The sequence below is a fragment of the Coturnix japonica genome, chromosome W, assembly GCF_054131305.1.
Source record: "Coturnix japonica strain WE chromosome W, WE-NBRP24, whole genome shotgun sequence".
In the NCBI taxonomy this organism is placed as follows: Eukaryota; Metazoa; Chordata; class Aves; order Galliformes; family Phasianidae; genus Coturnix; species Coturnix japonica.
The window spans coordinates 3520184-3536074 of record NC_140701.1 but is presented as its reverse complement, the minus strand read 5'-3'; the positions used below and the strand labels follow the sequence as shown (position 1 = coordinate 3536074).

General features: G+C 44.8%; 1 protein-coding gene across 6 annotated transcripts; it reads right to left on the bottom strand.

The window, feature by feature from the left end:
- Positions 1-3758: 3758 nt before the first annotated feature.
- Positions 3759-13888, bottom strand: LOC146754259 (rho GTPase-activating protein 32-like). 6 transcript variants are annotated; one of them, XM_085527867.1, is made up of 8 exons: positions 13391-13888; positions 10246-10802; positions 9759-10154; positions 9056-9463; positions 7330-7689; positions 6649-6847; positions 5817-5962; positions 3759-5595 (listed from the first exon to the last, which is right to left on the bottom strand). In XM_085527867.1, exons 5-8 carry the CDS (start codon positions 7427-7429, stop codon positions 5138-5140), a joined length of 903 nt encoding a protein of 300 aa, XP_085383993.1. In that variant the 5' UTR covers positions 7430-7689; positions 9056-9463; positions 9759-10154; positions 10246-10802; positions 13391-13888; the 3' UTR covers positions 3759-5137. The 6 variants fall into 6 exon arrangements, with proteins under 6 accessions (XP_085383993.1, XP_085383991.1, XP_085383992.1 ...); XM_085527865.1 differs by having other exon boundaries at positions 9759-10434; positions 10664-10802; XM_085527866.1 differs by having other exon boundaries at positions 10664-10802.
- Between the last annotated feature and the right edge of the window lie 2003 nt (positions 13889-15891).

Genomic DNA, 15891 nt, shown 5'->3' with positions numbered 1-15891 from the left:
TGCTTTCCTCTTTCAGCATGCCACAGGACATGGGTTGCCTGGCTTATACATCTCATCCTCCAGGAAAAACAAAAGAAATCCATTCTTTTATTTCATCTATAGCAGGCACAGAATATTATGCAATTACAAGTTCTCAAAACATCATAAATTTAAACAAAGAGATTCTAGCACCTCCTACATGTAGCAGCCTAACCACAGCGTCTCACTCCACCCAGCTGCAGCTCTGCACGGGCACAGCAGCAAACCACGAGGAGGTAGGAAAGCCCAATTCAGCTGCACATCACAGTAACTGGCGTGCTGACTATCAGAGTGGTGGAATCCTTCCTCAGTACAAAAGCTAAAACGATCTGTAGAAACTGATTCATATTGCTACCAAAAGAATCTCTAAAGCTTCAGGACTTTAGAAAAGGAAGGTGAGCTCCTGTCTCAATAGGGCATCAGTCCAAAAGCGGACAGCAATCAGATGAGTTTTTCATAGCCCCACCACAAGCAGAACAGATGAAACAAGGCTCAGGAAGGAGAGACAAGTGAAGTCCTCTGATAAGCACTGCTCTATGAAAAAGAAGTTGGCAATGAGTGCCATGATTGTTTTCTGTTCTGCATGTCATAGAAATGGAAATAATGCTTTGGCACAAATAGCCATCTCTGAATCAATCAGCTGTCCACCACCAGAATCACAGCAGGTGCCGCAGATATGGCAGCTCAGCCTACAAGAGGTGATGGCATCCTTTTTGAGAATAGTTTTGTACTAATCTGACTGTGAAGCCCCACGGGAGCTGGTCTTACCCTCCACTATTGGTATGACTGAAGCTTTGCTGAGGAAATTTTAATTTCTCACTTTCCTTTTTACTATACGCTCTGGGTGTCTGGATGAGGAGCTATGAGATGTGGTTGTGGCAGCAACGGCGATGGGAGGGCGGTTGGACTGGATGATCTTGTAGGTCCTTTCCAACCTTGTGATTCTATGATTCTATGAGAAGCAAAATCACAGAAGATAAGCAGGCAGCAGGAGGGTCTCTCAGTGCCGTGAAACATCCCAAGTTTCTAAAGCCATCTTTCTCTAGCAGATGAGAATATTCTCCATTTCCTACAGGCCAAACTTAGTTAGGACTGAATAAAGAAGTTGAACCCACTGAGAGACCAGGCAAAGGCAGAAGAGGCAAAACTTACACGGTGTTCACAGTCCAGAACAGGAAGGCCTGTCTGTTTCAGAAAGACTTTGGCTAAATGACACTCTAAATGGATACATATAATAGTCATTAAGAACCTCACGTTAAATGAAATCCAGTGAACCCTGGCAAAACAGAAAATGGAAGCATTAAATGAAGAGAATCACCCTGCCACAATTAGCTTCTGCTTCTTCCCTCTCATTCAAAGTAGTTTCAGGTTTGCTGTTGTAAACTCAGCATTCACGAGCTGCTTCTGCACATCAAGTTCCTCAAATTTCAGAAGCAAGGTGTGCAATTTAAAGTTTGGTTCCATTGCAGTTCATTCAGTGCTGTTCTGTTCCAACACATACAAACCTTACTCTTATTTTCGGGCAAAAACCAAAGTGATGGGGTTTGCTTGCTGCTTGCTGTGGCAGATGGACTTACTGACTTTCTGTCTTTGTTATCTCATGGATTTCACTGTACAATGGAATTTTATCTCTCACTGTCTTGTTTGTAAATAGGTGATAATTCTTCCACAGCTTCCAAGTGAGCTGTTAAAATAAATGGAGAGATTTCTTGTAAAATATTTGGATTATCTTCTAATCTACAGGTCATATGCCTTCCCATTCTTGATTGGATAGAACAGCCAGCTCCTTTCGACTCCATATGAATATTCCCCCAAAACACACTTCTTGTGAGAGGTGGTAGAGGTGGGTGAAGCTCAGAAATAAAGGGAGGAACAGATTCTCCTTCAGGAACAGCAATAGTAGAGGCTACACGGTGCCTGGGTTAGTTCACTCAAGAAACTAACAACTATTCCCTCCATGTTGTTCTTCTGTGTTTGCTCTTATAAATGAAGCTTATCGTTCGTGCTTGCTTGTGGATTTGACCAGCTGCACTCTTAGATAGCTGAGAGAATTTCTATCAAAACACTATTTAAAAGCTCCAGCCATTCAAGGAACTTCAGGCTTAAGGTCTGAGATTTAAAAATACATATATATAAATATATATGTTACATATGTTATAGTTATTTGACTACCTTCTATATTTAGTTTACATACCACCGGGTCAGGGAAAGTATAAAGTCCTCCCAGCTCCCAGTCTTAGCCACAAGTTACCTAGAAAAGACAAAGCTTTCATCCTCTGCCTTGAGGATTAGATATAAAGGATCCTGACACCTTGCGAGGTATATTCTTTTTCTGTCAGCGTTTTCTGCTTGTATGTTTCTTTCTTTGTTTGTTTTGTATATGATTTTATTATTATTGTTCTGTTTTTCCTTGCTTACTATGGGAGTTGGAGAAAAGTACAAGGTATAAAACGTCCCATCAACTCTAAAGCTTAATGCCCTTCTTAAATGGTTTAATATGTTCTGAATTGGTCAACAGGGAGAAGTGTTTGGAGGCTGAATGAATGTCTTGCATGTTGCTGTGTGTGCCCTTTATTGCTGTACACTGTAGTCTATGTAAGGACTTGTTCTCCAAACCATCTGAATGTTTGTTTGCCATGATGCAGCAGCTGTCTCCTTCGTAAAGAAGGAAGCACGAAAAAGACCACATTAAATTCATTCATTCTTAGCAGAAAGGAAACAAAGAAAAGAATTTTTAACCTGCTGTTAGCCATGTTTGGAAATAAAAAATCACTGTTTAGAAATACCTGGAAAGTAAGTACACCATTCTGGAAAGTCAAATAAATGTGGTGCAAAGCAAACTGTCTCTGGCTTTGCCAAATCAGGCCTTCATTAGCCAAAGGATCCCTCCCTTTTTCTCGTAGTGATAAAGAAATTCCTTTTATGGTTCTACTATTTTCATTAGTTATTTTGGGAAGATTATCTCCAGTCCAGCAACTCAAAGGTTTTGGGATGTACCTCTGGTCCCAGTTCACCTTGCTGAACCTGTCAACAAAACTAACATCACCTGTCACAGAATGATAGAATCATGAGAGCTGGAAAAGACCACTTAGATCATCCAGCCCAATCATCAGTCCATCACCACCATGTCCACTAAGCCTCCTCTCCTCCTTCTTCACTGACCTTGGTGACTGCAGGGCTGTTTGTCTCACATCATTCTTGCTCATAGCTCTCACATATGCTATGCAGTGGTTTGAACCTTCCTTAACAAAGTTATCACAGAAGTGCCAGCAGCATCACTCCTTGACTCAGCTTTGGCCAGCACTTGAACTGGTTCTGTCTGACATGGGGCAACTACTGGCCTCTTCCTACAGAGAACAACACTGCAGCCTCTTTGCTGCCACAGTCCAGACATTAGACACACATGTGTAACCCCTTCCTTTCACTCCCAAAGTGCACGCACACACCAGTACCACAATGTCCTTGTGCAGCTCCAACACTCTGCACACCCCTGTGCACACACATATATGTGCATGCTCGTCCTTGCACACATACCCACAGACCTACACACACCTGAGCAACCCCACTGGTTTGGGCAAAGGACATCTGAACATCAAGACAGTAGTTTTGGTCTCTGAGTTTACACTTAGAGAAGTCTAATCTGGGACAACACAAGTCAGTGAATATTGGGCCAAATCCTTCTGTACTTAATTTTCTTCATCATCATTGTGAAGACAAATAAAACAACAGCACGTTTCTCATTGTTTTTAATGTTCTTTTATTTCTATTGTACAATAAAATTTACATATAAATATGTTCAATATAAATTTATTTTTCCCATGAAACACCTAGACATTTTATAGTTTGAATAAGAACTGCGTCTGCTTTGTGTTTCTTTCCCATTTACAAAACTCAGTGCTTTTAGGTTTATGCAAAATTGTTGAGGATGAGATCACATTGATCTGCTTGGTTCATGCAATCTAACCTGGATACATATGACATAGGAACGTGGTCATCCAAGAAATTCTCAGGAATCAGTGAAGTAAGATTTAGGGTGATTAGGCCCTGGAACAGCCTCCCCAGATTAAGTAGTCACAGCACTGAGCTTGCCAGATTTCAGGAAGTATTTTGGACAGTGCTCTCAGACACAGGGTCTGATTTTTGGGTAGTCCTGTGTGGATCCAGGAGTTGTACTTGATGATCTTTTTGGGTTCCTTCCAAACTGGGATATTCTATGGTTCTATGGTGCTAAAAGTATGTTTAGTCAACAATGCAAACCATCTCTCATACTCTAATAACAGAGCATAAGATGATTCTGTCTGTATTAGGTGGGATGAACTCAGGATATATTCTGAAGTAGGAGCAGTGTTTGGTCATGTGTTATTTCACTCGGAAAATCTGGTAAGACCATACCATAATTCAGGGCAGACAGCAGGCCAAATCTTCACTGAGCTGAGAAGGTAGCAGGATCTTTGGCAGGTACAAGTGGAGTTCAGACACAGTATTCATGTGAATGAATCACCACATCTTTCTGTTTTGCAAAAGGTGATGTTGATCTCTTAAAAGAGGCCTACATATGCCACAAAGACTTCTGACCACATTTCTAGTGCTCCTACCAGGAAGTTTCAGAGAAAATATCAACTCGTTGTTCCTGTAACATTTCCTCTGAATCTTGTTGGATTTGATGAACTTTGCTGAATTCAAATCAGGGTTTCCAGGGGAACTCTGCCAGTTTTTCAGCAGTGCACTGTGACGTTCACAGCTCCGAGGCAAATCAGTTACATGGACTAACTGAGGACCAAGGATTCTTTTACTTCAGGGTCTCCAGCTCAGGAAGATGCCCTCTGTGATGACAGCTCTTGAAATGAAGAAAAGGGTCTGGGGCCATGAGCTGGCACTCAGGGTGGTATTTTTAGTGATTGGGTATATCCATAAACAGTTATTTTCTGCTCTTATCCAAGTTTCCTCAAGATGGACTTTCCCAAAATTTGATGAGGTGCCCTTAATCTGTCAACATCTGCTTATTCTATCTTCTTCTCTTTTTAAAAATGCCATATTTTAAAATGAACACTGGAAATTTTCTCTTCTAAGCATTTCTTCTTCCAACACCCCATCCCGTTGACTGAGCATGAGCGTGCCTTTAGTCACTTGGAAAGACAGGACTCATCCTTTGCTGTTGAGGAGAGAGTGGCTCGGAGCTCGTGCTGCTGCCGGGTGCCTGGGACTGGAGGCCTGACTCCAAGTCCCCCTCCAAGAGGCTCGGCTGCTCCTCAGTGACAGTGACTTCGTCCTGCTTGGAGGTGCCGCTGTTGGGGCACTCGGGTTGTGTTTGGTCTGGGCTGCTCTGCAAAGGCACCAGGCCACAGTCCAGGCTGGTGACTGTGTTTTCTGGCAGGCTCAGATCAGCCCCTTCAGCAGAGCTGGGAGAAATGAGTGCCTGAACAATGACCTCCTGCTCTCCGTCGCTGCTGGCACACGGGAGGCTCTCATTTGAATTGCAGCAACTTGTGCTTCCCATGAGGTCTCTGTTGATGGAAGCACTCTCTGAGCAATCAGCACTTGACCTGGCTCTTCTGGGTTCACAAGAGCTCGATTCACCTAGGAAGGAGTGGATACACAGGGGTTAGCATCCAACTTCCTCTGCCCATGGAGGCAAAGGCTTCAGAGAAAGCCTTTTTCATCCTTTGGGAAAACAGGGGTCAGCTGAAGATGTCAGGTATGGGCTTGAACGCCAGAAAGAGGTACAAGCCCACTGAAAGCATGAATTCTACCCATGTTGCTGACAAGCAGTGCTTTGAAAGCTGGATTTGCACCCTTACCTGCCAGGACCACGCGTTCTGCTTTGGAAGGCTCCCTGGCACTGCTCTGCAATTGGTGTTTGGCCATATGGGATCGTTTGCGCAGGCAGAAACAGGAACACCAACTGCCAGCAGGTGATTCCTTCCTCTTGCCGGGAGAACATGGTCTGCAGAGAAAACAGAGCAGTCGTGGTGCAGGGTGAGGGAAGAGCTGCACCGAGCCCTTGCCAGCAGTTCCCTACTCCTGGCACTGCCTGCTTACTGCTGAAACACAGCTTAGAAACGCGCTCTGTTTCAAACAGCAGAGGATGCTTCCATTCCTACAGCTCAGCCCTCAAGTCCTGCTGGCTACATTCCTCTCAACCGTGTCAAGCAAGATGCGGAGCATGTGAGCAAAGGCTCAGCAGCAGGACAGGAGCTGGCAGGCGTAACTGCTTTCTGAGAAAATGGTGCAGCCATAAGGGAAGCTCAAAAGCATCTCTGACTCTTACGTTAACACCTCCTTGGCCTCAGCTCACTGCCATCTTTAATTTCTAGTGCCAGCAAGTCCGACCAACAGCTCTGCTTACAGGAGAAGCGCAATTGGTTTCAGGTGCGTGGCCCTGAAATCTGGAAAACCCCAGTGTTTCCAGGTACAGGCAGCACAGGCCAGGATAGACACAAGCGTGGCTTTCTGCATCTTGTGACTGCCTGCCCAACCAGGAAGGAAAGGCACCTTGTGTGGCTGAACTGAGCCCATAGTGCAACTGTTTTTTAGTTGAGTGCTTGGAGATATAATGGACAAAAAATAAACCAATAGAAATCACCTGAACAATGATGATAGGGGCTGGAAAGGGAATTCCTCTTTCTTTACCTTTCAGATGGAAAATCAATGATTGCGTTGAAGTTCCTCAGTACAGCTGCAGGCCCTTCCTCCACTTGTATCTTGCTGCTCCGTGTTGCAACAGGAGAGCTGCTCTGGCCTCTCCTCTCAGCCTGTGCCTCCTGCAGTGTGAGCAGCTTTGTGGATGGAGACACCCACACAGACTTGGGCCCAGGCAGAGAACTGTGCCCTGCAAGGGAAAACCACAGGTGAGATGGAGGAGGAAGCAGCAGCACAGCCATCCCAGTTCTGCATTTCTCTCAGACTTGCTTATCCGAGACACTGGAAGAAGAGGAGCTCAAAATAACCGTGTGCTCAGAGGTATGCTCGTGGCAAAGGACACAGCCACAATTAAGAGCAGCTCACTGTATCAAAAACAGGCAAACAAAAATCCTAGAAAAACTAGGGGGCAGGGATCTCAGAAAGCTTCACAGCCACACTTCAATCAAGCTTCACCTGCTTGCAAAAAATCTTAACAGCAGTGATGGTTTTCTCCATGTAAGGTTTGTGTTTGGACACACTAAGGATCCAGGAATGGGGCACCATATTCTAATCTAAGCCCAGAAGCCTGCTGTCTCCTCAACAGTAATAGAATTTTCAAAGGTCTTGGAGAAGCCCTGGATTGGATGAAGCTGTCAGATCAAGATCAAGCTAATGGAGGAAGATGCTCACCTACTCCCTCTCCCATGGCTGGTGTGGATTTGGAGCAGAAGATGACATCTGTGTGGCTGATGAGTAATTCCACAACAGCTGACTGTATCTGCAGCTCCATGCAAGCAGCTTTTCATGCGCAGGAAGATTGGCTCTGCTGGGATCTGAAGAAAAGGCAGATCTTACAAGTCATTTCCCCGAGGTCACTTCCCCAAGTCTGAATTTCTGTAGCCAAAAACTGTCAAGCTGGGCTCTGGAGACTTCCGCAGTGGGCAAACAGCGATGCCACTGATGTGATGCCACTAATTCTCCTGGATGATCAGAGACACAGCAGTCCCAGCTAAACAAGTGAGTAGAAACTGTCATCTAGAAATTGTGCACCTGGGTTGGGGGACAGCAGAACTAAGCATCGTGTTGAAATGGAAGAAGAAGTTTACCTTAAGAGGTTTGGAGCCCACACTATTGCTAAGTTCTTAGCATGCATGTTTATCACCGAGCAGATCCCTGCCAGAGAAATCAAGTGTCTTATTAAGTCCCATGGGGACAGTGCACTGGTGGTCAGCACTGAGGCAGACTTGATGCCTTCCAAGAGGCATCTGGGGAACACAGAAACACAGAATGACCCGGGTTGGAAGGGACCTCAAGGATAATGAAGCTCCACTCCCCCTGCCTGGCAGGGCCACCTATCTTCCACATTTACTAGACCAGGCTGTCCAGGGCCACATCTAACCTGGCCTTGGACACCTCTACGGATGGGGGATCCACAACGTCCCTGGGCAGCCTGTTCCAGGACCTCAGCACTCTCCTAGTAAAGAACTTTCCCCTAACATCCAACGTTAATCTTCCCTCTTTCAACATAAAACCATTTCCTCTTGAACTGATATTATCGGCCCTTTCAAAGAGTTAACACCCCTCCTGATTATACACACAGCCCGTGCCATCAAGGCCAAGCGGTGCAAGCACTGGGCAGCTTTACAGCCTGATTGCACAGTGCAGCTCCTCGCAGCAGGCATTCGTCTCCAAGTCCACTTTGCTATTAACCCCATTCTACCAATAGCAGGAGAACAGCAAAGGAAAAGGAATTCTCACAACCATTGTGAATAGCTTAAATAAGCACCTCCTGGCACCACCACAAGTGCCATCAGTGAGAGGCAGGATGTGGCAAAGACGTGACTCATGAGGCTAACAGAAAGAAGACCTCAGAGCTGGGGCACTGCTACAACCACTAACCAGGATGGCCAGGGAACTGGTACGTGTCATTTCCAAGACATTGCCCTGAGCTTATAGAGATCCTGGCATACAGCTGCTCGGTCAGCAGAGGGTTCAGGAGCTCCCTGAAATACATCTTACACAGGGAGCTCACGCTGTGAATGTCTTGGACGCTGAGCTCAGGAACCTGCTCCATATTGAATTCATGGCTGCAGAGAAGGACACAGAATTGGGCAGAGGGCTTTGAGGAAGATGAAAACAAGTCCAAAGCCACACAAAATACAGTCAAGAAAAGGAAGGACTTCTGCAGAGCCTTCCATACGGTCTCACATCACAGTTAGAAGCAGGAGAGCTCTTGTGGCACAAAGCTTGGAGCTGGAGAAATCAAGGCTGCCTCTAAGATAGTGCTTGCTAAAAGACTTGTGCTCTAGACACCTCACACCTTCAGTGTTCTTCTTTGGACATATCCCAGGATTTCGGTGTCCTTCTTGCAGTGAGGGGCCAAGAACTGAACACAGAACTCAAGGTGAGGACTCACCAGTGCCAAGTACAGGGGGATGATCGATTCCCTGCTCCTGCTGACTCCAACCTTCTGCATTCCAGTTCCAATCTAAACCATTCCTGCTGTGGTAGTACTTGAATCCTCATTTGGGGCTGGACCTCAACAGGTCAACACATCAGAAATAACACAATGTGCATCTTGAAGACGTGTCTCAAAGCCCAGAAAATCCAACTCTCTGACCTTGGCACAACTCACCAACCAAGAGCCAGGCCTTGACAACTTGGCTGATCTGAGCACATAGGAGGGGGCCAGACAGTGGACCAGAAGTGTCCATTTCCACTGAAGCTCCTTGTAGAGAACAGCACCAATCAGCAGGCGTGAATCAATTCATTCACAGGCTTCGCAATGAGTCTGTTTCTTTATAAAAGAAACCCACATCGATTCCTAATCAAAAAAGGGAGGAGTTAATATGGACCAAAGAAGTTTCTGTTCCTACGCTTCATCCCTCACCCCAACTTCCCTTGCCCCATCCCCAACTCCTGGATGATGCCCACAAGCTTAAAGGCAGGTCTCAAACCCACAGGGCTCCGTTCACAATACTCCATCAGAATGGATGTTACACTTCTTCTATACACTCAAACAGACTGAGCAGTGGTATCTCAGTCACTTAAAACACACAGAAGCATCCAAACCCAGAGCACACACATCCCTTCCTGTGGTACTGCAGCCCACAGCTCACCTTCACACCTCTGTTGATTCCTGGTGTTTTACACACATGCAGCCTCGCTACGGTTCCATGGGTGTCACACAAGACCTGCAGGACCTCTTTCTCCGCAAACCCCACCTGTTGGGTGTTTCCTGTTGGCACTGAACATGAACAAATCTACCGCTGAGCAACAGGACGTGAGACAAACAGCAGAAAACAACCAACCTGCAGAACTAACTCATTTGGGTTGGCCCAGATGTTAGCATGCTCCCTTTCCATGGCCCAGGCCAAGCTTGATGAGCTGCTCCTCGTTTGCAGAGGGGGAGAACGCTGCAGATGGGATGTGGTGGCTATGCACACATCATGCCTTTCTCTTGCTTTTCCTCTCTCCATCTTCCATTAGCAAACAGCATCTATAAGCTTTCCTTCCTGAAAAAATCACTGGTTAAAAACGAATTGGTAAGCTTGCTTTTAAAACTGCCTTCTTTATGCAGCTTGATGCTTTAAAGCAGAAGCTCACCTAGCAATGGTGGGTCAAGTACAATTTGCCCTTGGTCAATCCATGCTGACTATTCCTGAAGATTCTTCCTCTTTAAAGCTCTGTGTACATCCAACCTAACTCCAAAATCTTATCAACTGTGCCTTATCACTTTCCATTGCGTTTTAAAATCCTCACTGACTCCTTTACTTGTTCCCTTGCTTGCTATTTCTGTGCAAACCAAACACTGGAGTTAGGGTTCTTGTAAAATGAACCATGGCCTACAGGTAGAAGGCACCAAAATTTATGCTTAACATACTTTGCTCAATCTGTATCTTACTTCGGTCAAGGTTTACTAGATACTGAAGTATGGAGTAAGCACTATATACAATGAGAAGTAAATTTCTGGATTAAGTGCTATATTTTTTCTGTAAGAAACTAGCACTACATCTTTACACACCTGCTTTGTTCTCTGAGTATTTAGATCAAGCGGAGATTCTTCAAACACTGAAGCTACATCAGAAAATTCCATGGATCCAAACACATCTGGCACATGGCTGCAGTCTGGCACATCTTCATTATGTCAGAGCCTTTTCAGACTGAAAAGAAATGTGCCATTGAGATTCTTTTGCAGAATTAAAAGAAAGATTTCATCAAAAGATTTCATCACTAAAATCTAAATAAGATTGCTTTGCAAGTTCCAAACTATGGCTAAGAGCTAATGCAGGTCCACAAGCCAGCAGCAAAAACTTTTATATTATGTTCTTAATACTGTAATTTTGGATTTGACGTTCATATCAAGAGCAGAAGGGAAATTACTCTTAGAGCTCAAGTCATCTTTCACAGCCTGTGTCAACAAGAGCAGCACCTCATAGCCTTTGGTTTGAAGACCCGGACCACAAGCTAGCTAATGATTTTACACAGAATTCCAGAGTTCAAGTCATTGTTTCTATTAGGGCTGCAATTCTACTGAAAGCCTTCAAGTTCATCACACTGAATTATCACTGGCACCACACATAACTCCACGTTACATATGTGATCACAAGCAACCTGGCAACTTCAGACAATTCCAAAGCACTCCACGTGCACTTTGCTACTAAAGTACAGAAAAAGGAATTAACATCAGAAATAGCTGCAGTCAAAACCATCTAAGAATCCAAGTCTCCAGGAAACAAGGAAAGCAAATCCTCTCCAGGACTGTCTTCTAAAAGGAAACAGATCAGAAAGGTGAGATCTTTCCCCCTTTGATCACCCACTCATGTAACGTCCATGTCATTTCTAAGTATGCTGCCCAGACCAAGACTGAGGATGCTTCAGAAGAAGACCTTCCCTGCTAAGCCAAACAGAACAAATAAGGTACCAAAATATGTAGAGCCAAACATGGAAAGGTGCTCTAAGAAGGTAAGCATCACAAGAGACCAACAGGAATGCTTACACAATCCAAACAATGCACAATGTCTGTTCCACAAGCTGCCAAGAGGAATGTGTGCAGTACTCACAACGCACCATGTACACTGCTTACTGCAGTCATACAACTTCGTAGGACCAGACCAACTTACTGAAACATTTTAATGAACAGACCGAACTGTATGGAACTAAGAGGACAAGTGGTGAGAGACCACAGGCTGAATGCAAGCCAGCAGTGTGCTCTGACAGAAAAGAAGTACAACAAGATCATCAGCTGCATTAAAAAGCAGCACAACCAGACCACGACAAGTCATTCCTGCTTCAACACTCACTGGACCACATCTACAATACTGTATCTGGTTTTTGGCCAGGAAGGATAACAACCTGAAGCAAGTTCTGGGGATGACCTCCAGCCTGTGCAGGGGGCTGAAGCTCCCACTCAGAGAAGAGAAGCTGGGGAGAATGATCTTTGTTCAGAGTGCCTTCCAGTAGCCTTAGATAGAGGGATTTCATAAGATGCCTAGGAAAATGCTCGTGCTGTAATGATTTGCTTTACTGAGAGATACCAGCAGCTTACAAAATGCCAAGCTCTAACCTATTGGTGAGGAAATATTCAAGCCTTCCAGTACCTAACCTGTGCTTCAAGACTTCAGTGACAGAAAATCCATTGGATGGGGCCAGAGGAATGCATCTCACCCCATACCCTCTGTACAGCCACCATTTGTTTAAAGGATCACTCTTCCTTGAGGCACAAAACTAGAGCAGGTTACACAACAGACTGACACCACAAGGGCTTCTCTCTAGATACAAACTGCAGCAAAGAGCATCACAAAAATGGGAAACCAACACTCAGATCAGATCTGTGTCTCTGCTCCGCTCATTAGGAGCATCATGTTTTACTCCCCTTTCAGAGGAAGATACTTCTTCAAGGATAACAAAATCCAGCTCAGCTACACAACACAGTACCAAATAGCAATAATTATCTAACATTTCCTGTAGGGAAAGAATCCTAAGCACAAGTTATTCTCTGAGTTTCAGCTGGAACTGAATTATTTTCTTCAGTGTCTGATACAATACAACGTTTTCATTCTAAAGAAACAATGGAGATAGCGCAGTAATGCTTACAGTTGCTGCCAGGCAGCGTTGTACAGAGCCACAGTCAATCTCAGCTGAGAGCCCAAGGAAGTGAGAAGGAACAGAACTAGGACAGCTGACTTAAACTGGCCAAAGGATATTCCATACTATATGACATATTGTGGAAGGAGTTTTGAAGGGGGTAGAACTTCATGTCAATCTCTTCCACTACTAGGAGGCTAACTGGACACTGATTGGTAGGTGGTGAGCAATTGCTTTTGCATTCATCATAACTATTATCCTTTATCTCAGTAAATAATTCTATCAATTCAATCAACCCATGAGTTCTACTTTGTGTTACTTCTCCCCCCTTCAGTTCTCTCCTGCAATCCACTGGAATGGAGTACTGTAACTTTCTCTCCCAACAGAAAAATAAAAACACATTCATTATTATTTATGGAAGACTAACTACAGTTCAGGCTCACTGGTTTGAGGTCTCTGGGCATAACCCTGACTGTGAACAGAAGCAATTGCTGAAACAATATGTCAAAAAAAGACTGGAGCTTCCTCTTCCAAAAGGTGGTCCTTAGAAACAATGCAATCAAACAGCTTCCCTGTAAGATAAGGTTATCTGAAAATGCATTTAGAGAGTATCAGAGAAAGGTAAGTAACAATGACAGCACAGAAAGCAGAAACTATTTCTTACCTCTATGACTATAAATATTTCTTTGGTGTCTCTCTTACGTGATCCAATGGGCAAACATGTTGATGACTTCAGTTCTTCATGGCATCAATTTCTGTTTTAGCATGAGGCAAGTCATCCTTAAGAGACCATAAAAGCAAGCGATGAGATTGCTAACTACTGTGACATACCAGGTACCACATCTGACTGCTGTGGAACAGAACAAGCACATACGGGACAGTACACAATTCAACATCAACTCAGCAATGACTGACATCACTCCCATAGAAATTCTGAAACAGAGCTGTGAAAAATGAAAAGTAAAACATTCAGCATTTTCATTGGTATTTTGGTAAAGTTGCTGTAATAATGTAACAATAATGTAATGTAATGTAATAACGTAATAACTTCCTCCATTTTACAGCCAGAGAATACTGCCCTCTGAACAACGAGGAAGAAGATTTGTGGTGCTCTGTTAAACTTTTTCCAGCTCTACAGCATCTTTCAAAAGGCAATGGGACCAGTAGGCTGCATTCGTATGTACCATCCCACCTGCCCCCGTGTTCTTGAGAACTCCACAACTCCAACAGAAGATATTCTCATATTTAAATGCCTTTTGGCTTACCCCTACAGTAACTTTCTCCATGATTTTTAGTGCAACTTTTTCACCAGACAGAAGATGCCGCCCGAGTTTTACCTTGGCAAAACCACCTACAAATCAAAACACAGATGCTTAAAGTTGAGTGTGAATTCTTCTCTAATATAATATTACAATTTCCAACTGGTTTAAAAAACAAATTTCAAATTTATACAAATGAAACCTGACTTAGAGAACTGACAAGAGCTGTTAATCTATTCTCAGATTAATTCTAGAGTGGTGAGACAGACTGTTAGGCGTGCTGTTTCTGTACAAAGATGACACTTACCCGTTCCAACTGTTTCATGGAATTCCTAGTACTTGAGAATTTCCTCGTAGTCACTGACAGACATCCTGAATGTGCAAGAACTGAAGATCCTCCAAGCACGTGCAATGAGGAAGTGCCAGCAGTGTTCACATCCTACTTAGGACATATTCTTAGAGGCAGAAGGGACACTCGTGGCAGATCCAGCAATGCTCATCTTCTCACCAACGTGCATCCCCCTCTCACCCAGCAACAACAAAACACAGTGCATGAAGCTGGCTTCACTTAGGTTAACAATATGTAACATCCCTCAGGGCTTTGTGCCACAGAGCAGTAGCAGGGCTGGACTACAGCTTGAGGAAGCAGTGGAAGCCTTTCCCTGTATGGTTACAGTGTCCCTGCACGCACCCCACAGCCAGAGCGTTGCAAGCTGAGCTGTCTTGCTGTTTCTTGTACTCATCCCAATCTCTGCGAATGAAAACTCAGAATTCAGTCAAGGCGCTGATTGAGCACGAGCGTGCCTTTATTCAATAGGAAAAAGGAGGGAGTGTGAGGTCTGGAGGAAAGATGGGACTCATTCTCTGTTGTCTGACGAGAGTGTCTCAGAAGTCGTGCTGTTGCCCGGAGCCTGGGACTCTTGGCCTGATTCTACCTCCCCCTCCAAGATGTTTGGCTTCTCCTCTGTAATGCTGACCTGAGCCTGCATGGTTGTGCTGCTGTCGGGGCACTCGTGCTGTGCTTGGGCTGGGCTGTCCTCGAAAGGCACTCGGTTCAGGCTGGTGCCTGAGGAGTCTGGCAGGCTCAGGTCAGCAGCTTCAGCAGGTATGGGATGAACGAGAGCTTCAACGATGATGGCATTCTTCTCTTTATAACTGATGTTATACGGAAGGCTTTCATCTGAACTGCAGCATCCTGTGCTTAGTAACAGTTCTTCATTGATGGAATCACAGGAAGCTGCATCGTAACATGCCCGGTGTCTTGGAGATATACAAAGGCTCGGGTCACAAAGGAAGGAGTAGATGCACAGCAGTTAGTGTCAAAGTTTCACAAGATGAATCATGAAACAGGTTCTTGACATTTGGCTATGCAGTGATGGTGGGCAGAAGCAAATAGGCTTCTAGCAACAGTGTCACTGCCTTGAAAGTGATCCTCGTGCAGGTCCAGCTCTTGTGTTGACAAGAGACTCATTTGGGAAAGACAGGAGTCAACTGAAGATGTCAGGCACAGGCTTGAATGCCAGAAGGATGTACAAGCCCACTGAAAGCATGAATTCTACCTGTGTTGCTGACAAGCAGTGTTTTGAAAGCTGGATTTGCATGCTTACCTGCCAGGACCAAGACTTCTGCTTCAGAGGGCTCCCTGGCACTGCTCTGCACTTGGCGTTTGGCCACAGGGGAAGGTTTGCCCAGGCAGAAGCAGGAACGCCAACTGCAAGCTGCTGACTCTGCCCTCTTACTGGGAGAACTCATTCTGCAGAGAAAACAGAGCATGCTGTCAGTCATGGTGCAGGGTGAGGGAAGAGCTGCACCGAACCCTTGCCAATAGTTGCCTGTTCCTGTCAATGCCTGGTTTCTGCTGAAACACAGCTTAGAAAAGCGCTCTGTTTCAAACAGCAAAGGATGC